The 22,651-nt window shown below is 43.1% G+C and overlaps 1 protein-coding gene across 10 annotated transcripts in view; it reads right to left on the bottom strand.

Annotated features, from left to right (window-relative positions):
* SPOP (speckle type BTB/POZ protein) overlaps positions 1–22,651 on the bottom strand; it is a 190,884-nt gene that overhangs the window by 78,316 nt on the left and 89,917 nt on the right. For all 10 annotated transcript variants that reach the window (XM_029573351.1, XM_029573353.1, XM_029573349.1 and 7 more), the window contains one exon: positions 17,108–17,229. In XM_029573351.1, coding sequence (XP_029429211.1) covers positions 17,108–17,229 — 122 coding nt within the window. The remainder of the gene's footprint in view (positions 1–17,107; positions 17,230–22,651) is intronic.

Here is a 22,651-nt window from a genome sequence, read left to right as displayed (position 1 = left end):
GTAGAGGTAAAAGGCCTTGGAGATACTTCTGAATTAATGGATACCTCAGAGTAACAAGGGAGAAGGTAAAAGGATTTCAGTGGGAGGTGAGGGTGGTTGAAATCATAGGCACTCTTTGTGCCTTGTTCAAATATTTTACTGCAGGATAATTACAGCTGCAAGAGAACTGTTAATTAAGTGCTTTACTAAACTTTGAGCCTTGCTCCAGTGTGCTGTTACCAGGGATTGTTAATTAAGTGCTGGCCCAGAGAAGCTTAGGGGCCGATGCAATTATGTGCAAGGGGGCGCCATGCAAAATTTAAATTAGGGAGTCGCGCTAGGAAGGAGGCACTAGGGTCGCTTGCGTGACCTTAGTGCCTCCTAACGCGACCCGCCGCAGCTGCCAGTTATGAAGACCGATGCCGGTAAACTCGGCCTCTGTTTTCATAACCTGCCTGTCTGCCAGTAATAAAAACGGCTGCAGAGTTTATTGGCAGCCATTTTCATTACTGGCAGACAGCCGGTTATGAAAACAGATGCCAAGTTTACCGGCATCGGTCTTCATAACTCTGCAGTCTGCAGAGTTTTTTGTTTTTTTTACTTTAAAAAAAGATGTTTTTTCTATACTTCTTTTCAATGCGCTCAGCTATTAATGCCTGCTCCAGGCAAGCGTAAAAAATCTGAGCGATAAATGTGCATCTGAGACGCATATTTATCTTTTTGCATTCGGAGTGAATGAGTAATAGGCTCATTAACATGCATTTGCATGTGATGAGCGCTATCTCATTCACTTTGCGTCGGACACTCGTTAAATAGGCACTAATCCCCCTATTGCATTAGGGGGTGGATTAGCGCCTATTTATCCTGCATTCAACTGCGGTTATACAGTGCGCTCGGCTGAGCGCACTGTATTGCATCGGTCCCGTAATACCTTAGTCAAGTGTGCTACAGGAGGGGGCAGAGTGGCGAGAAGACTAGCGGAAGCTTGTGCTTTATTTTAGTAAGAGTCTACCTATAGCTTTCCCATGGAAACTGGGCCTGCCCATTGACAAACGCCCAAGGACAGCAGTTGGTGATTCCCCAACGTACAAGTATGCAACTTTGCTTTCTCACAGGACAAGCGGAGAATCCCTAGCTATAGGCTATCCTGGACACAAAAAGGGAAAAAACAGCCAGAAAACACTCGACAGGAAAAGATTTTGGTGGCAAGAGCCATTTTCTTTACATTATTTTTTTTTTAATAGGAGCAGCCTGGAAAACAAGACATCGGGCACTAGGGTGGATAAACTGGCCATATCTACTGTCGTGTCAGGAGTCCCTGTTCAGAAATAGTGAGATGTGAGAGAACTCCACATTACAGCCTTGCAAATCTCCTCCTTGCTAATCTTAAGTGGGTTACCAATGCCACCATGGCCCTGACATGCCCCATCTGATTCAGGCCTATCTGAGCATAAAAAAGATGATGCAATTTGCTAGCCATTCAGAAAAAGTGCACTGGATAATGGCAGCTCCAGGTTTATTGGGGGTCAAAGAAAATAAAAAGTTGAGTGAACTTTCTAAGAGTTTCAGTCTGTTCAAGGAAGAAGGCCAAGGCTCTTTTCCAATCCAAACTGAGGTAACACTTGTTCATCTTTGTGGACATGTGGCCTGGAGAAAAATGTCTGAAAGACCATTGACTGGCTAAGGTGGAATTCCAGCACAACCTTATGCAGGAATTTAAGATGCGTACGTGGAACCATTCTGTTAAAAAAAAATTTGTATAAAGCGGACAAGTCACTAGGTCCTGGTGCTCGCAGACTATGCGTGCCGAAGTGACTACTACCAAAAATATGCCCTTCCAAGTCAGGTACTTCAGCTCACAGAAGTCTTCTGGCTCAAAGAGAGCGTTCATCAACTAGGTTGAAACTGCACTGAAGTGCTATGACACAGCAGGAAGCTTGAAAGGAGGCTTCAACTGAAGCAAGGTCTGCAAAAACCAAACAACTAAAAGCAATACAGATAGGCAAACTTCTACATGGTGGTGGTAAGTGCCAACTGCATTATGAAAAACTCCAATTGAGTTAAATTTTCAGACTCTAAAAGATGTAGAAGATATTCAAGCAGTTTTTGTGTGGAGGAGGAGTAAGGGTTTAGTGCCTTTCCCTCCTACATTTCAAACCTAAAAGTCAGAAGAAAATAAGACACATCAGCAGACTGGTTCAGGGAATACAATGCTAACCTCTCAACATCCAGGCTGTGAGGTCTATGGACCTGACGTTGGGATAATACAATATTCCCCAATTTTGGGTAATTAGAGTTGGGAAATTCCCCAACTTGATTGGATTCCTGATTGATATTTCCCAGGGAATAGGAAACCCAATCCGTCTTTGCCAATAGGGAGCTATGAGAATCATGGTCCCTGCCACCAGAGAAACTAGAGGATAAGCAAACAAAAGACCCAGTCTCCAATGTAGGGAGAAAGCATCTGAGGCTAGTTTACCTCAAGCCCTGCCCCACACACACAGCAGAAATTTGGGATCTTTCTGTTCAGAAGAGATACAAACAATCTACCACGGATATCTATCTTGTTTGCTGGTCCCCTGTCCAAGGATCATAATGAAGTTGCAGGACCTGACTCAATCTGTCTGCCAGGACATTCTCTTCACCTAGCAGGTACATGACTCAGGCCTGTTCCATGAGAAATGACCCAGTCCCACAATTAGACAGCTTCTTGACACAGGATCACCACCACCGGATTAATTGGATGAGGAAAATATTGTTGTCCAACCCATCTCCAAAAGCCCTTACAGAGTAATCAAATCACCCTTAATTCTACAAAATTTATCTGAGGACGTCTTTCCTAAGCAGACCATAGGCTCTGGGTGACAAATTCCTCTAGATCTGCTCCTCAGCCCAGGTTGGACACAACCATATTTAGGACAATTTGCACTGGAAAAATTTAAAAAGCTATTCCTTTGGCTATACTGGATCAAATCTGCCACCAGAACAGGGAATCTCAGAGTTGCAGGGTGATGCAGATGTTTTCCAGGAGAAATTGAGTATCTAGGTCCACTGTAATTTTAAGGTCTATTGGGCTCATCTCATATGAAGATATGCTAAGTGAGTAACATACAGGATGCCATAAAGCTCAACAACCTCAACATGTTCCATTCTGTCTGCTGACTTATTATTATCTTCTCTACTGTGGACATCAATATGATGATCCTTTCCTGTGGAAGACAGGCTTTCATCCAAGTCATGTCTAGCAGATCTTCTGTAAATTCCAACTGAGCTGATGATGATGATGATGACCAAACTTAGCAACTCCAACAGCCAGATGATTTTTCTCATTGATTTTGCAGCGTCTCCTTGAGATGTTCTCATGACCAGCCAATCATCCAAATAGGGAAATACGTGCACCCCCAATCTGCGTAAATGTGCAGCCAACACTGCAAGACATTTTGTGAATACCCAAGGTGCTGCCGGTAGGCTAAAGGACAACATGCAATATTGAAGTTGGTGTTTCTCCACTATAAATCTGAGACATTTCCTATGACCTGGAAATCTCTACGTGGGTGTAAGCATCCTTTAGATCCAGGTAGAACAGCCAGTTCCCTTTTTCTAGAAAAAGAATTAAAGGTGCCAAGGGAACAGTTTAGAACTTTTGCTTTACCAGGAATTTATTCATATCCCTCAGGTCTAGAATGAGATAAAATCCCCCTGTTCTCTTCAAGATCAGGAAATAATTTACAGTATTTAGCAGCTGGGATTCAATGCCAAGAAGTGCAGAGTCATGCATCTGGGGTGTGGTAATCCGAAAGAACTGTATATGATGGGAAGTGAAAAACTGATGTGCATGGACCAAGAGGGAGACCTTGGGGTGATAGTATCTAGTGATCTGAAGATAGCGAAGCAATGTGACAAGGCAACAGCTAAAGCAAGAAGAATGCTGGGCTACATAAAGAGAGGAATAATTAGCAGGAAAAAGGAGGCAATAATGCCCTTGTACAGGTCCTTGGTGAGGCCTCACCTGGAGTACTGTGTTCAGTTCTGTGACCATCTCTCAAAAAGGATAGAGACAAGATGGAGGCGGTCCAGAGAAGGGTGACCAAAATGGTTTAGGGTCTGTTTCAGAAAACCTACGAGGAGAGGCTGAAGGATCTAAATATGTATACCCTGGAGGAGAGGAGGTACAGGGGAGATATGATACAGACCTTCAAATACCTGAAAGGTTTTAATGATGCACAAACTTTGAAACTTTTCAGTTGGAAAGGAAATATCAGAACTAGGGATCATGAAATGAAACTTCTGGGGACTCAAAACAAACATCAGGAAATATTTCTTCATGCAGAGGGTGGTGAATGCTTGGAATGCTCTTCCAGAAAAGATGGTGATGAAGAAAACAGTCAACAAATTCAAAGGGGCATGGGATAAACACTGTAGATCCCTAAAGGCTAGAGGATGGAAATGAAAGAGGGTTAATGGGGGTAACCTGTGTGGAGTGACAGTTACTACCCTTAACAGAAGGCATGGGGATTACTACCCTCAATCAAGAGCCTTGATGCTTTAGAATTAACCGCAAGATTGCTTCCTGCTTTGAGAGTGGCAGTGGGGAGGGAGGGGGACTGGATACAGTCAACAACCAACATGGGTTCTAACTTTTATGGTCTGGGATACTGACATGCAGACATAATGAAAAAAGTACAGGATGGATTCTACGGCCAAGTCCAAAAGCAAAGATCATCAAACAGCATTGACTGAATTACCAAGAAGGCTCCTCACCCAGTAAAAATGTTGCTAGCAGTAATTTATGGGTTTGATAGTTGCTTGGTTTTGAATGATTATAAATATTGCTACCCTTATCATAAGGCTTGGCAGAAATTGCACAGAGTGGCAGTTACTAACCTTGAGAGAAACATGGGTGTATCCTGCTCAGAGTGGCAGATAACAACATAAGAAGCTTGCTGGGCAGACTGGATGGGCCATCTTGTCCTTTTCTGCTGTTATTACTACAAATAAAACCCCTGCCCCTTTTAAGAGGGATGAGAGCTCATTTTGTAGCACTGCTTGATGCTGAGCACTAATAGCTTCCCAGTGGGCAATCTGGTATGTCCAAGGATACTATGGGCCAATGGTTTGTGTAAAACCTGAGCCTTCCCCTACACGACAAGAACATCATCCTGCATGGATAGTATGCTCTCCTCAATCCAGTTGAAACCCCATCTCACATTTTAGATGGGATGCTGGCTGTGTCTTTGGGGCTCTGTGCTGTCTAGAATGGCAGTGAGGTCAGACTGTTGTCAGGGATGAGGTTGACAGACTATCACGTCTGCTTGGTGGATAGAAATGCCTCCTTGACACCCCATCAAATACCTCTTGGATGAAGAAGGTGGGTCTGGAGTGGCAGTGCAGAGGGTCTGAAGCATAGCACAGTAGTCCATTTGAGCCACGGCTTCCTTGAACTCATCTCCAAAGAGCTTCTCCCCATTGCAAGGCATGGCAGCGAGCCTGTCCTGGATATTCTGCAGTAGGTCCAAGATCCTCAGCCATGCAAGTCTGCGGGAGCCAATATCCACTGCAGATAGTCTCAAAAACATCAAAGGTCGACAAGACCACGTGTTTTCCACTACTAACTCCAAGGCATCACGTCACTCCCAAAGAAGCTGCTTTGACAAAACTTTCCTATCCTTCATAATGTTTCACATATATTGGCTCATAATGAGAAAGTGAGAAGCTATGTAGGCATTAAGCATATCTCCCTGGTAAACATTCCTCCCAATAAAGTCAAGGGTACAAAAATCCCTCCCCAGTGGCATGGAAGAGTGGGTCCTAGACCTCTTGGCCTTTTAAAGAGTGGATTCGACCACAACAACTAATTAATGAGATAGCTGCTGCTTCTCATAGCTTGCAGCCTTCTAGACCCAATATGATTGCATCTGCCTTCTTATTCTCTGGAGATACAGGAAAGGGGTTCTCCCAAATTCTCATCTGTATTTACAGAAGGATTCCCTTGGGTAGACATTGCCATGATATCCATGAACAGGAAGATATCAAGTATTCTGGCCCTGTACAATTCCTTCTGCAAATCAAAAGGAATGGTCTCCACTGTTCTCTTAAAGTTGGCAGAGATGCCATGGAGGAACCAAGAAGATGCCTTGAGCAGAGGTTGTGTTTGGAGGAGCTCCAATGCTTTGGTTTGTTTTTTCTGTTGAGAACTAAGCCTAAATGCAAAGAGACGGTCCAAAGCGTTCCCCTACATACCCTGTGATTCCCTCTGGTCAATGGCTGATTTCTCAACTCCTCCAGTTGATCCCTTTATTCTCAGAGATCTGGTACCACGGCAGCTGGGGAAGCATTTGGGCAGCTAGATGTCAGTGCAGATACTTTGCTGAGCCTTGATAGGGCGCTTCCTCCTTCTCCCTTTGCTGCAAGAAGAACTCTTATTACAGCAAATCCGGGATCGATCCAGGATGACATTGCCGAGGTTGAAGAGGTTGTATTAGTGTCAGTACTGCAGCGATACACCAAAGGAGGATCAAATTCAACAGATGGTGGAGGCAGGAGCTGAAGGTGTTTTAGAACAGCCTGGGATGTTTGTTGATGGGAAAAGAAAAGGAGTGGAGATTGTCCCCATTCTTGCCTCTTCTCCCAAAGTTTCCACTGACTCTATTGCCTTGATGATTAAACTTTATATCTCTAATGCCTCTCCCATAACTTTGAAGAATATTTGGTTATTTCTGTCAACACTGGAGAAATCTGTTTCCTTATTAACGGCTATATTTACTGATATACATAACCAGATGCAGCTCAGGATTCCACAGAAAATAGAGGTATTGGAACAGAAAACTTCACAACTGTCAGTGGTTCAATTTGTGCTTACCCAGAATAAATTAGTGGTTCACCGCAGAACTGAAAATCTGGAAAATTCTGGGAGGCACTTGAACTTGCGAGTTGTGAACTTTCCTAAAGTGCCATTAGTTCAACCCAAGGAGCTGTTTAGGAACTAGGAGGTCAATATTTAAAACAAAACATCTATGTAAGTTAGCCAGAAAAAAAAAAAAAAATTATCCAGCTAACTTACATGGGATATTCAACAGAATGGCTATGCTGTTATATCCAGCTGCTAAGTTAGATCTGCTCTATGGCAGGTCTAACTTATCCAGTTAACTAGATAAGTACAAGTACCTCTTCTTATCCGGCTAAGCTAGGTGGATAAGTAGTGCTGCCCCAATCTGCCCATAACTTATCTGGCTAGCTACTTAGCCGAATATTCAGCAACAGCCACTTAGCTGAATTAGCTCAACTTAGCCAGATAAGTCGACTTATCCGGCTAAGTAGTGTTTGGATATCGGTTTCTATATGCATGAGGTACTTCAGATCTCCCATCTCCAAGGCTTTTTTCTTCCTGTTGAGTAGAGAGTTGAACATACATTTGGGAGGGAAATAAAGGAAGCAGTCTCATGGTGCTTTAAATTTAACTGAAGTGTTGGAAGCTTTAATGGTGGATGAGTCTCATAAGGCCACATTGTTGTGACCTTTGTTTTTTCACAAGACTGGGACTCTATCCTGCAGTTGTACTTTCAAAAGGCTAAAGATTTATTTATAGGCTACCAAATATGGATTTATCCAAACCTGTAGAGATTTATGCATGACCAAAGGAAAATGTTTTTTTGCAATGCATCAGGAGGTGTTGGTGCTGGTGGCTTCTGTTTTTTTTTTTATTTGCCTTGTAAATGTTTGCTAGTATTGGCTAATGTTAAATATGTTTTTGAGCCCTCTAAATTACACTATTTCCTGAACTGTCAAAAAAAAAATCCATGCCTATTGAGACTGGCTCCTTTTACATATAGACTGGGACTTTTTGGGTATGTTGTACCTGCCTTATTATGATGTAGTTTTCTTCTTAGTATACTCCCTGTACTACTGTGGTTCCCCCTTCCTTTCCCTGAGATTATATACTCATTGGCATTTTCCTTGTGTTACATTAAGATTTTGACATTTTCTTATTTTGATTATAATTGCTGAACAAGTTAATGCTTGTATATGTAAACTGAAACTAAAATAAAAAATAAAATTGGCAGAGGTCATCTGGAGGAGACCTTCTCCTTTACTATAAAGAGGAAGGGCTCAAGGGGAGACCTGTTATCTCCTCCTGATCAAAAGAGCATCCAGATCCATATCTGTATTCCCAGAAATACTCTGAGTCTGAGCCAGGCTGGTAAGTTGATGGTTCAGTCCACAAGGTCTGCACAGTGAGGACTGCACTTGCCTGTTGGGGTCTAAACTCTGATGAATCTCTGCACCTTGGTGCAATAGTACCTGATGACCCTCTGGAAACTGGCATCAGGGCCCTCCACCAGAACTCAGTCTCCAGCAAGGGATGAACATAGGTCTGTAAAGACACCAATGCCATTGATATCAATGCCCACCATCCTTCTGTCTAGTCCTTCTCAAGATACCAATACTGGTTGGAAAGCAGGAGAAGCCACATCTTCCTGGTTCACCTGAGGAAGATCGGTGGCTGGCATCTGGACCCTTGGAGGTTTTGTAACACCTGAGAATGGTGACTGAATTGTCCTCTTCAGGGGATTCACAGAAGCAGCCAGAATGTCACTTTTCACAGTATCATGCCTGACATATATCAGGCCTTCACCTGATACATGTCAGGCAAACTCAGATACTGGCACCAAAGAAGTAGAACCCTGCACTTTCGTTAGGTGAAAGTAGCTGGATGGTAGCCTCTCCCCCTGTCCTTACAAGTGCTTGATGTTGAGGGAGATCGATGGTCCCCTGATGTCGATATACCACCAGCAGCTGGTGCAGCTCCTGAGTTCCTCAATGCCAATAAGCTAGACGTAACACTCCTAAAGAGCTTCTCCATCAGCTCAAGTTAAGAATGATGTCCTCTAAGGCAGCATTTCCCAACCAATGTGCCATAGCTATATCTCTGGTGTGTCGTGGCAAACTTCAGTTTCTCTTTCCCCAACAGCTGGCCTGCAGGGGGAAACTGAGAGTGGCACTTATCTGCTTTTGTTTTCCCCTCTGCTGGCTCTCCTCTGCAACTGAAATGGCATGCGGGACCCTGTAGTCTCACAAATCCTGCTGGCCCCATGCAGTTCCGATTACAGGGGGGGAAACAGGCAAAGAAGAAAAAAGCAGCACCAGGTAGGTGATACTGGAAGAGGCAGCTGAATTTGCTAGGAAGCTGGGGATGTTGGGGCAGAGTTAAGGGAAGGGAAAGGAAGGAAAGGAAAAAGTACTGATGCAAGGAGGGGAGAGGGTAGGGGTGGAGTGAGAGAGTAGGAAAGAGGTTGATGGAGATTATTTAATCGGGGGATGGCTGGAAGGATAGGGTGACAGAGAATATCAGGGGGTGGAGGGAGAGGCTAGGAAGAGGAAGGTGATGGTGCCATGAGGATGGAGGGAGAGAACAGGGAGGTAAAGGTGATGGTGATGATTCCAGCAGGGTGAAGAAACAGAGAAGGGAGAGGAAGGTGATATTACCAGGGGGTGAGGGGAGAGAAAAGGGAAGAGAAGGTGATGATGCAGGGTGTAGAAGGGAGAGAAAAAGGTAGCAAAGATGTTGATGCCAGGCGGTAGAGAGAAAGGGAAGAGAAAGTAATGATGCTGGGGGATGGGGAGAGGAACGGGAGAGGAAGTGATAGAGGTGGTGGGGGGGGGAGGGAAGAGAAGGTAATGTTGCCAAGGGGGGTGGAGAGAAGGTGAGGATTTCAGTGGCGTGAAGGGAGAAGGAAGAGGGAAGAGGGAGGAGAAAAGGTGGATGCAAGGGGGGGGGGCAGGGGCAAAGGAGGGGAGAGTGAAGGGAAGGTGATTATGCCAGGTTGGGGGTGGAGGAGGAAGAAATGAGAATGATGAGAGATAGGGTAGGTGCCATGACACAAAAAAAGGTTGGGAACCACTGCTCTAGGTGGTCATTTTTTTGAGCATGGAGCACCGTGGGATGTCACAGTCCTATTTCAGGTAATGTATTTGCTATTATGCGGATCCATGATGCATTCTCCCCAGGGTACTTGTCGAAACCACTACCTTCTTTTAGGTCATCGGCCAAAAAATTAAGAAGGTGAAATAAAAAATGGTTTGACTGGAAATAATCCCAACTGATGCTGCTTGATGCACCCAGCAGCCAGCACCAAAAAACAAAGAAAACTTGGAAAAGAATGGCAAAACCTACTTAGTGAGAGTGAAACAGAGAGAAGCAGAAAGACATTAAAAACAGGTTTTTAAGCACTTTGGGAATTTTTGCCCAGAAAAAAGAGAGAGAGAGAGAGAGAGAAAAAGATGTGACTGTGGTCCTCTATGGAAAAACAGACTAAAGAAGAAGTGACATGGGTCAGACTGCACATACCCAGTGAGCATGCTAAAACCATTTAGAATGAAGCAAACTCCAGTCCTGAAGTGCCATAGTCTGGTTTTCAGGATATCCACAATGAATATGCATGAAGAATATTTGCATACAGTCTCCATTGTATATGTCATCCATAACGAGTAGATGTGAATCGGTTATTTACTCTTTCGAATAATAGAAGGACTAGGGGGCACTCCATGAAGTTAGCAAGCAGCACATTTAAACTAATTGGAGAAAATTATTTTTCACTCAATGCACAATTAAGCTCTGGAATGTGTTGCCAGAGGATGTGGTTAGTGAAGTTAGTGTAGCTGGGTTCAAAAAAGGTTTGGATAAGTTCTTGGAGGAGAAGTCCACTAACAGCTATTTATCAAGTTTACTTAGGGAATAGCCACTGCTATTAATTGCATCAGTAGCATGGGATCGTCTTAGTGTTTGGGTAATTGCAGGTTCTTGTGGCCTGGTTTTGGCCTCTGTTGAAAACAGGATGCTGGATTTGATGGACACTTGACCTGACCCAGCATGGCAATTTCTTATGTTCCTTTTGTGGATGTTCTGAAAATTAGGCCCCTTAGTGGCATTCCAGGACCAGAGTTGCCTCCCCTTATTCTAGAAGCTTTTAGGTAAAATCTCCACATCAGGCTCCACTGAATGCTCCATCCACTTGTGATTACTTAGCATCCTGCTTGTCCTTGGAGAAACTCTTTAGCTGTACCTCTGAATCCTAGGAACAGTCATGCCTGGGAATGAGGCACAAATTACCTCACATAGAATAGGATCCAGATGGTCACACCTTAGTATGTAATTTGTGACATCATAATGACCACAGACTAATCAAATGTTTTGTATACACATACCAGATGTATGCAGTGCTGTATGGAGATATATATAAATGTAACATAATGGATGGTCACTATTCCTTGGAACTTACTATCTAATCAAGGCTGACAATTACATAGTACTGTATATGACCGCAAACTAAATGGTCCATCCAGTTTGCCTGACAAGTTGTTTAGGGTAGTAACTGCCGCTCCATACAGGTTATCTCCCCATGATTTCTATTACAAAAACAGTAAAAGAATTCAAAGGGGCATGGGATAAACATTGTGGATACCTAAAGGCTGAAGGATGAAAATGAAGAAAAGGGTGCATGGAGGGTAGTCTGTTCGGTGGTGGTTACTATTAGAGATGTGAATCGTGTGCCAGATCGTCTTAACGATCAGATTCGGCTGGGGGAGGGGGGGAATCTGATAGTTAAGATATGTGAATTGGAATAGTTTCCGATTCCAATTCACATCGCTAGGGAGGCCCGCGCCGCTAAAAAAAAACAAACCACCCGACCCTTTAAATCGACCCCCCCCTCCCGACCCCCCCAAAACCTTTTAAGATTACCTGGTGGTCCAGGGGGGCCTCGGGGAGAGGAGAGATCCAGGGGGGCCTCGGGGGGAGATTTCGTGGCATCAGCTGTTCTAAAAAAAAAAAAATGGTGCCGATGCCCCTTTGCCCTTACCATGTGACAGGGTATCCGTGACATTGGCCGGCCCCTGTCACATGGTAGGAGCACTGGATGGCCGGCGCCATCTTTAAAGATGGCGCCGGCCACTTTACTCATCAGCCCCTATTATAATAATAGGGGCTGATGCCCCAAAACAAATGCCCCTGACGATAAATCGGGGGCATTTGTATTGTATCATGCACTCTAACGATTTTAAAATTATCTGACGATAATTTTAATCGTTCAAAAACGATTCACAACCCTAGTTAATACCCTTAACAATAAATATGGGGATTACTACCCTTAACCAATAAGCCTTAATGTTTTAGACACAACTACTCTCTGATTTGATGGCGTGGGGGGGGGGGGAGGGGAAGGGGAAATTGGATTCAGAGGACAATCAACTCGGGCCCCGACTTTTACAGTCTGAGGTACTGATGCACAGACATAAGGGAAAAAGCCAAGACTGATTCTACAGCCAAGGTCAAAAGCAAAGCACATCAAAAAGCACTGTTTGAATTTTCAAGAAGACTCCTCGCCCAGTAAAAATGCCGGTTTGTTAATGTATAATGTAAACTGATGCGATATCTCAGATCGAATGTCAGTATATAAAAAATAAATAAATATAAGGCTTGGGAGTAACTTGCATGGAGCGGCAGTTACTTCCTTTAATAGAAACATAGGGGGTAACCTGCAAGGAGCAGCAGTTATCACCATAAGAAACTTGCTGGGCAGACTGGATGGACCATTTAGTCTTTTTCCGCCGTCAATACTTTGTTAATACGTTACTAAGGGTAGCAAACAAGACAGGTGTAAAGTCATTTCTGATTCTACTGTAGCTGATCTCAGGAGTTATGGAAATTTCAGAGAAATAGCTTAAATATCTTAAAATATAATGCCATAGTGAATCGTTTAATTGTTATGGGATGAGTACTATTACATGCTGTGTATACTTTAAAAATACTAAAATAGACAGATCATGAGATTGAAAATTAAGGGAATCATGATGAGAGCACCAGATTGTTAGTAATTCTGCTCTTTCACATTCTGTTTACATTAGGAATCCATTATCTGACTTAGAAAGAATCGTCCAAAGAAAGCACAATAAGACAGTTCTAAAGCAATTTAGAAATGAAAATATAATTGTATTGTTTTTATGTCATTTAAACCTCAAAGCACTCCCCCCCCCCCCCAGTCTGTAAATCTGGATTGCACCACTCTTTCCTCTCCCCTAATCTATGCTGTACTACACAGAGGATTTTATCCTTCCTCCCCCAGTCTGTGCTATACAAATGTTCAATACAAACAAGAAGATTTCAACTCCTTCCAAACCACAACCTACACTACACAATTAATCTTTCTACCCTCAACATGTACTGTCTATCCCTAGGGATAACACCCCCCCCACACACACACACACACAACACACCTTATTTCTATAGCAAGTTTGTATATCGTAAATAGGATTCTCCGTGGACAGCAGATGAATTAGCTATGACATTTGGGTGATGTCATCCAACAGTACCGAACGGACCCATTTCTCTAGTTCAGTAAAGATTTACTACTGAGCATGCACAGAGGTCCCAAACGCACACTGCATGAGCCCCTCAGTCCATTGTAGAGCTTAGCTTTACCTAGGTAATCAACTCTCCAGGGAAGCAAGAGGGTATTGCTAATACTTGGACAGAAAACTAAATTGCCCCATATTCTCAGTTACAGGGTCCTGAAGAATTTGATGGATTGCTGCTAGCTTCCGTGCGTGGATCTTTGTCTCTCTGGATTTAATTCCAATGGCCTTCCCCAACATTTCCAGAAATCTGTAATAGAGATTTTCTAGCAAATCCAAGAGGGTCTCTGTACACCCTTCCTCCAAACTTAACAGAGGAGGAAGACTAATCTAATGATAAAGATAGCTATCTGAGCAGGAACCTCTTTCATCAAAGGAGGATCTCCCAGGGGAATTCAGAATCTTACCATGCCCCATGCTTCATCCTCTGAATGCCGGCTAGCTTCTTCCATAGAGAGGGATGGTTTGCCCGATGGAGGTGGACTAACTCGCTTAGGCTGATAGATAAGCGAATCATAAATATTTTAAAAATAATAAAAAATAACTTCCACAGCTGCCATTTCTGATAGGATGCCCCAGTGTGGAAGGGACTCCTTATGGAACTAGATCCCCCATTCTGGACACAAGAATTTGAAGGCTTCCCTCCTTGTCCCTGATCACCAAGAGGTAAAGAAAGTCTTCACCAGTTCTGTAATATGTTCCACAGACTATTGTGTCCTTTGGGCAGGAGTTGGAAAAAAAGATTTCTTCTCAGACCAAGAGAAAGTGGTCATCTTGAGAAGCTTGGAATCCAAGTAGCAACCTCCTCCTGGGTCTCATGGAGACCAAGGATGCGATGGAGCAGACAGTATCTGGTGTCTCCAGATGCCGAGGGAGGAATCCCAGCTGGGTGCTCTGAGCAGATGACATGGACAGGGCCTGGTGGGTCTAGTGTCTGGATAGGTGAGATGGCGATAAAGGCACTTTATTTAAACTTTATTTGCATTTAAATCCTTACTAATGAAATAAATAATAGGTGTTCATGCATTCTGATAGAATTTTTATAGAATAAAAAAAGGAAAAAGAACAAATTAATACATACCTAAAATGCATAAGTCCACATCATAAGTGGTGGAAGAAACACGGAGACAATAAAATAAAAATTCAAGGAAAAGTAAATTTATTCCTAGCTAAGCCTTTATTTCCTAACTGAACTCTATCTTTTAGGTATCAACAAAGCAAGAAAAGTTTAACTTACCACAGTCTTATCCAATATAAACCTTTCTAAATTTAAAGAATCAGAAAAAATTAACTTATTCCCCTGATATGAAAATACACTTACATGGACTTCAAAACAAAAAAACAGAAGCTCCCAATGCAATAAACCACTGTCACAAATGGAAGAAAGATTTTCTTCTGAGTCATACCAGAAAAATTTGAATTTTCTGCCAACAAAATAAATCATTCTTAAATGTAAAATATTGCTTAAGAACGAAGTCCTTATCAGCTGTTAGACCAAAGTAATGATTAGTGCGGCCCTTGTTGAGATATTATCCTGAGATGATTATAGGAAGGCAGTCAAAACAATACTATTATTGGTTGCAGCAATTGTATCTACAGTATTGATCTCATGTTCTATCGCTGACAGACATTCTTTTCTTGAAAAATCTTCAACACATCTCTAACATATTTCTTAAACAGCTCCTGTGATGAGGAAAATTGAGCAATCAAAGATTTCTTTATCGGGCTATGTTCTCCAAAGACTCCAATTTGTTATGGAAAAACAGGCTAACTAACTTTGGCAGCTGCCAAAGATTGTAATGTGGTAACTTGGCTGCCCATAGCAGAGGCCTGACCCTCCATCTTACCCATCCTCTGTTCAAATTTCAGCCAACTTAGATGATGTTCCCTTAGAGAAAAATACATAGGTGAGAAACTGAACGAGCATGCTCTTGGTTTCAGTGACCACCTTCCATATATCATGGAGAGCAACAATGGTAGGAGCAGAGAAAGAAAGCCCCCCCTAACTCCCCCCCCAGATCATGGGGGCAGGGGGAATGGGGCAGCACACTGCCTTCGGCATTGGAAACTCCATTGTATCTTGGGGTTACACTTTGGTAATTAATCTTGATGCCATTAACCACCTTGTTCCATTGTGTTAAGGATTCCTCTTGAGAGAGGCAAAACCTTCAAAACTCTCAGACACCCAATCTAGCAAATTGGGTCTCTTATTCAGTTGTCTGCTCTTCTTCTACCTCTGCATCAAAGCAACTTCCCACTCATCATCAACAGTGTTCAAATCCAAGAACTTTCAGCCACCGGACCCTTGCATCACTGCTTGGTGCTCATGAATGGAAGCTCTCAACATCTCCCAAGGGGAAGCCACATCAAAACGCCCAGTGCACAGCAGAGGGAGGAGAAGTCCTGACACTGGGATTCAGGGAGGTCTATGTGACATCCACTGGACAGATTTACCAGGCACTGGACAAGGCTGTCCATTGGCCCTCGAACTGGCAGGGATGCTGCAGGTGAGGCAATGAACTCCCTTTCCTCTTCCTGCCATTGTAGATCACATTGGAAAAATAAAGGCACCTTTTGAGTCAGAAGATGCTATAAATACCACCGGCTTCAATGGCACTGACTGCAGACTTTTGCATCCATGGCATCGAGAGCTTCTGCACCAATGGTGCCAACCAGCATTCTTTGTCAACAACCCTCAAAGGGGATGAGGCTTGGGAGTGCATCAAAGAGTGCACCAGCTCAGGTACCTGATGCTTCTAGGCCTTTCTTGATCTTGAAACTATGGTGGATCTGGAATCCAGTGTCATAGTGCAGGAAGCCTTGCTCAAGGAGCTGCTGCTCGACTTGGCATTGAGGGAGTCCAAGGAGGCTCCACCTCTCCACTGTAGAGCGCCACCATTTTCCACATCCAATTCCTCTAGTTTCTGGTTGATATCTGACCTCAATTATAGCAATTTGCAGAATCATGGTCTGGCCTCAAACACTTGTAGCAGATGACATGGCCATCAGCGATGGACATCCTGTGGCCACAGACACAATGCTTGAAGTGAACCAGATACCTCCTGTATCAAACTTTTTTTTTTTTTTAGCTGTTTTAGGAGCTTCAGAGGCAACAAGACAAAAAACAAACAACAGTGAAGCTAAGCTATAAAGGCTGAGACAAAAAGTAAGAGAGAAGAGAAACTTGGAGAAAAAAAAAGACTGAAAGGCTCAGGAGGAACCATGTAGGAATTCCTCTGAATGCTCAGCAGTAAAACTAATTGAGCTAGAGAGATGAGTCTGCTTGGCATTGTTAGACGAAATGCCCACTGTCATGACTAATTCAGCCCTGCTTGACGACAGAGAAATGTATTTATATTCCACCTCTATCACCAAAATGGCTTGAAGCAGATTAGAACAAGACATCTCTGGTGATTAGCTCTTCCCCTGTTTACAGATACTGTATATCCTCAGAGCTAACCCCCCTGGTCCACATATGCTATACATATGACTAGGTGATCCCCACATTTTCCCCTTCCTTGCTTCAGCCACCTGTGTAATACATCCTTGAGATATATATCCTCAGTCCAGTAAATATCTCAGTGCAGTAAATTTCTGGGGATTCCACATCTCCTCTCATGTGCTGAAAAGGTTCTAGTTCTCTGCTCTTGTATGCCTATGATGATTCTCTTTATATCTAAAACTATCTCCCCACATCAATACCCCACAGTATAATTTTTACCATTTGAGTTTATCGTTGGCGCCAGAGGAGAAGGTAGAACTCTTGATCACTTCACCCATTTCTTCTCGACAGAAGCTAAAGTTGTTTATGGTCCACATGTAGGAGAATTTCACCACTTTAATCTGCAGAGCAGAGAAACAAGATGTGACTTGGATGTTCAACATCCACATGAAGTAGCCTCAAAAAGACAAAGAGCGGCAACTTTCCAATCTTCAAAAATATCAACTTGTTCAAGAAAAAAAAAACGTTAATTTCCAAGAACTCCTACAACTCTCAACATATTCCTAGCCTACATCATTGATCATCTAACCAGCTGCTGGATGTTACAGTTGCAAGCAACTGCAGTTTAAGTGGTGCAAGCATAAATATTGTGTTAACCCTGAGGACATATAGGCCTACAGCACAATTCTTTACAAAAAAGGCATTACAGTAAGACTGTAATCCTAATAAACAAAAATCAAGAAATTCTTAGTCTAAGCTGTGAACTGGGATCAGTCCAGGGACCATTTCTTTTCAACATTTTCATGAGCAACCTAAGGGAAGGATTGTCGGGAAAGGTTTGCCTTTTTCCTGATAATACTAAAGTCTGCAAAAGGGTAAACAGCAAGGAAGGTGTAGAAAACTTGAGGCAGGATCTATCAATGCTCAAGGAATGTCTACACTGGCAGCTAAGATTTAATGCTAAAAAATGCAGCATAATGCATTAAAGCTCGATACAGAAAAGATCGTGGGAGAACGGGTGCTCCATGGTGAGCTAGCCCATCCACCTCTGCTGGGCGCGCAATCCTATATTTAAATGAGGGGGTCGCTCTAAAAGGAGGCGCTAAGGACAATTACGCGCCCCTAGCGCCTCCTTGGCCCAGGAGAGGTGGCTCTGTCAGCGGATTCAGGAAACAGATGCTCAATTATACGAGCAACAGTTTTCCGAACCCGCTGACAGCGATCAGTTAGGAAAACAGATGCAGGTAAAATTGAGCGTCTGTTCTCCTAACCAGACCAGCCAGCATATTTTTTTTTTTAATAAATTTTTTTTTTTTTTTTTACATTTTTGGTTCCTCCAACTTAATATCGCTAGGATATTAAGTTGGAGGATATACAGAAAAGCAATATTTACTGCTTTTCTGTACACTTTTCCAGGCTGCTCATAAATTAATGCCTGCCCTTGGCCGCACATTTTACTTTCTGAATCCTAGGTGACTGAATAGCCTCATCAACATGCATTTGCATGTGATGAGTGCTATTAGTTTTCAGGGGGTTTGGCCGTGCATTTTCAAGGTGCTAAACCCTTTCAGTATAAGGGGTAATAGACGCCCGAAAACATGTGGCCAAACCCGTGTTAAACAGTGCGCATGGCCGAGCGCACTTTACAGAATCAGCCCGTTAGGATGCAAAAACCCAAGGCAGAGGTATAGTATTAGAGGTGAAATTCTTCTAGGTATGAAAGAAGAGCGGGATCTGGGAATGATTGTATCTGATATCTCATGGTGGCAAAATAGGTGGATAATCAATGAGGAAAGCCAAAAAGATGCTTGGCTTCATAGGGAAAGGAATGGTTAGCACAAAAAGGGAGATGATATTGACCCTGGTGAGACCTCATTTAGAATAATGTGTACAATTCTGGAGACCACACCATCAAAAAGGATATAAACCTATTAATACTGGTCTAGAGGGTGGCTACTAAAATGGTCACTGATTTTCATTCTAAAGCATATGGGGATAGACCAAAAGATCTAAACATGTATATCCTAGAGAAAAGGTGAGATGGGGAGATATGATAAGAGAAGTTCTAGAACGAGGGGTCATGGGATGACGGTAAAAGGGAGTAGACTCGGGAGTAGACTCAGGAGTAATTTTAGGAAATATTTCTTTACAGAGAAGGAAGTGGATACATGGAATGGCCTCCAATGGAGGTGGTGGAGACAATTTCTGAATTCAAGAAAGCATAGAGATAAATACAGAGGGATCTCTGAGGGAGTGATGGGAATTGTACAGCTAAATAAATTGGACAGATGGGCAGACTAGATGCACCATTTGGTCTTTGTCTGTCATCATATTTCTATCACTCGGCAACTTTTTGCAATGCTTTCTTGTGACATCGAAAATTTCATTAAATTATTTTTCAATTAGAAATATAATTCAGAATTCTAGAACCCCCAAGCCCTACACTTGCTTTTCTTCACTGAACCTTATTCTCCTTTACCATGCATGTTTTTTTATTGCCTCATTTGCCTTGTCTCTCCCTCTTCCAAGCCTGTTATGCCCTTTCCTTTTCCTTTATCTCCCTGTGGCTCTTCTGCTTCACCTCTGCACCTCCCCCCTGGAGGGTTCTGAAATCCTTTGAAATACTATATTTATGAAATATCAAAATGGAGAAAATTCTACACTTCTGTATTTATAACAACTAAAACGGATGACATAGGAAAAAAAAACTTTTACAAGGTGATGACAGTGTCAAATGGTGTGGAGGATGCCAAGGTGGTCATAAATGAATTTGCTGGCTCTTGCTCATATTACATACAGCTACTTTAATGCAGTTTTTGTCAATTTTTCGAATTCCACATTAGTAGACTCATTTTTCATGGATACAGCTAGTAGCTACCTTGTTAACCAAGGAAGGCAAGGGCATAAAGCTCTCCTTCACTGTCAAGACTGGAGAATTTGAATGGCCCCAGATGTGCATATCAGTCCTTTCACTCGTTAAGCCAGGTCAGCAAGCAAAAGCTATTGATGCAATTGTGTCAAGGTTGGCAGACACCATTATTGTAATATAATCAAGAGTGAGACAGTATCATGAAATAAGAATATCACTATAAGGAGTGTTTCAAAAATCCCTAGGCAAATGTATGCCAGCTGGCAAGCCGATGTCTTTGGCCTAGAGCAAAGCAGTTAGGAAGAGGAGTAGAGGTGAATAGCAGGGCTTAATTTGTAGGGGAAACGCGTGGAACAGAGTTCCCCACTTCTTTTCAGATTTAAGAGGAAGAACAGCGGGAGTGTTCTGCAACAGTCATCCTCTTCAGGCAGCCTGCAGGGAAGAGGAGAAGAAGGGGTGAGCCTGGGACAGTCAAGAACAGAGAACAGCCATTCTGCTCCCTAATCCAGTGAGCGAAGTAAGCAATGGTGGGCAAAGGATGGTTGGGGATTAAGCACTGGTGGGGGCTGGGGACGGAGGGATCACTGGAATGAAGAGGAAGAGCGTGTTCACCTATGTGAAAAAATAAAAAGGTTTGGCCAAGTTCCTGGAAGAAAAGTCCCTAAATCATTAAGGTGGTCTTGGGGGAAATCCACTCCTTATTCCTGGGATAAGCAAGCAGAGTTGCTTACCTGTAACAGGTGTTCTCTCAGGACAGCAGGATGTAGTCCTCACATGTGGGTGATGTCACTGGATGGAGCCCTATCACAGAAAACTTTTCTGTCAAAGTTACTAGAACTTTTGACTGGCACACTGAGCATGCCCAGCATGCCATGATCCCTGCAGCCACAGGGGTCTCCCTTCAGTCTTGTTTGTAGCAAAAGGTGCGAGCGAAAAATAAAATAATAAAACGTTTCGTACCCAACTCCGTGGGGTGGCGAGTGGGTTTTGTGAGGACTACATCCTGCTGTCCTGGGAGAACACCTGTTACAGGTAAGCAACTCTGCTTTCTCCCAGGACAAGCAGGATGGTAGTCCTCACATGTGGGTGATTAGCAAGCTACAGGCTGACTCATATTTGTTTGGACCAACAGCATACAACTTGTGCAACAGGCACAACAACTGGTGTACTGTTGGGAAAAATGAGGCAGCCAGAAAATCACAGCAAATGGTTGTGGAAGGAGTTGGTATTATACTGGAAATAAGTTCTTCAAGACGGATTGGCCAAAGGAAGAGTCTTGATGTCCTTCCTTGTCTAAGCAATAATGTGCTGCAAATGTGTGAAGAGAGCTCCATGTTGCAGCTTTACAAATCTCAGAAATCGGTACTGGAGAGGAAGGCCTGCCTTGTCATAGCAGAATTCAATACAGTCTGCTAGCCAATTGGAGAGAGTTTGTTTGCCCACTGCAATTCCCGGTTTGTTTTTATTGAAAGAAACAAAGTGTTGGGTGGAATTCCTATGGAGTGTAGTGCGGTTTAGGTAAAATGCAAGTTGCACGTTTACAGTCCAAGGTGTGTAAAACCCTCTCGCCCTGGTGGGAGTGAGGCCTTGGGAAAAATGTGGACAAGACTATAGACTGATTCAAGTGGAAGTCAGTAACCACATTGGGAAGGAATTTAGAGTGAGTATGGAAGACCACTTGGTCATGTAGGAACCTTGGATAGGGTGAGTAACTCACTTAACCCTTTGAGCAGATGTAATGGCTACTAGGAAGAGGACTTTCCATGTAAGAAATTTAACATCACAGGAGTGCAAATGCTCAAACAGGGAGCGCATGAGCCTTGTAAGTATTACATTTAGGTCCCAACTCAATGACTGGCCACATATCCAATACGTAGACTTCTCCTAAATGGACCTTTCTAAGAATCTCCACTACCTGCCCTCCCCCCCCTTGCTCTTCTCCTTTTCCATCTGTGCCCCTACCATCCCCCCCTGGAACTTTGCTGCACTTCATAACCCCTATACCACTTTCTCATTGTTAAAGATAAAGTTTTCTTAGTTTGTACAAAGTTTCTCTTTCTTTCTAACTTTTTCCTCCATAGCTATTTAGTTCTTTTATGTTATTATATATAATCTCAGAATGTTTTTACCATGCTTATATATTACACCATTTGCAGTTAGCTATGACATGTTATTCTGTTCATTGTATTTTCCTCCTTTCAGTTCAATGTAAGCCGGCATGATGTGCCTCACGAATGTCGGCAAAGAAAAGTCAATAAATAAATGAATAAATGAATGAATGAATGAATGAATGAAGTGTGCAAGGGCCCAGTCCCAGATCTGCGCAGCTTTTTGGCAGAGGAGATAAGAGCCTGTAAAGCCCTACTTGTTCAAGTACCACACTGCAACTGTGTTGTCTGTTTGTATAAGAACAGTCTTGTGTGAAAGGCAGTCCTTGAACGCATAGAGAGCATAACGTATAGCTCGAAGCTCTAGGAAACTGATCTGAAACGTTGCTTCGAGTTGTGTCCAAGTACCTTTAGTCTGCAGATTGTTCACATGAGCTCCCCAACCCAAGGTAGATGCATCTGTGGTCAAAGTTATCTGTCGAAGTGGTTGCTGAAAAGGCAGCCCTGTTAGCAAGTTGTCTTTGTTCGTCCACCAGAGAAGCGATAAATGCAACTGGTGGGTTACTTAGACCTGGGATGAGAGCGGTTGAGTGGCTCCAAGCCACTGAGTTTTCAAAGTCCATTGAGTTAGTCTCATGGCCAGCCTGGCCATAGAGAAAGACCGATACTTCACTTTCAATACATATCCAGCATAGCTCTCTGCTTCAACGGCAGGGGAGAAAGACCGATACTTCACGCATATCCAGCATAGCTCTCTGATTCAACGGCAGGGGAATGAAGAAAAGTGGATCTATATACAGGGAACAACCAACAAGGACTGAATTACATAGTCTGCGTAAACAAATA

This window comes from Rhinatrema bivittatum, chromosome 12, assembly GCF_901001135.1.
Source record: "Rhinatrema bivittatum chromosome 12, aRhiBiv1.1, whole genome shotgun sequence".
Classification (NCBI taxonomy): Eukaryota; Metazoa; Chordata; class Amphibia; order Gymnophiona; family Rhinatrematidae; genus Rhinatrema; species Rhinatrema bivittatum.
This window is presented reverse-complemented; position numbering and strand designations above follow the sequence as displayed.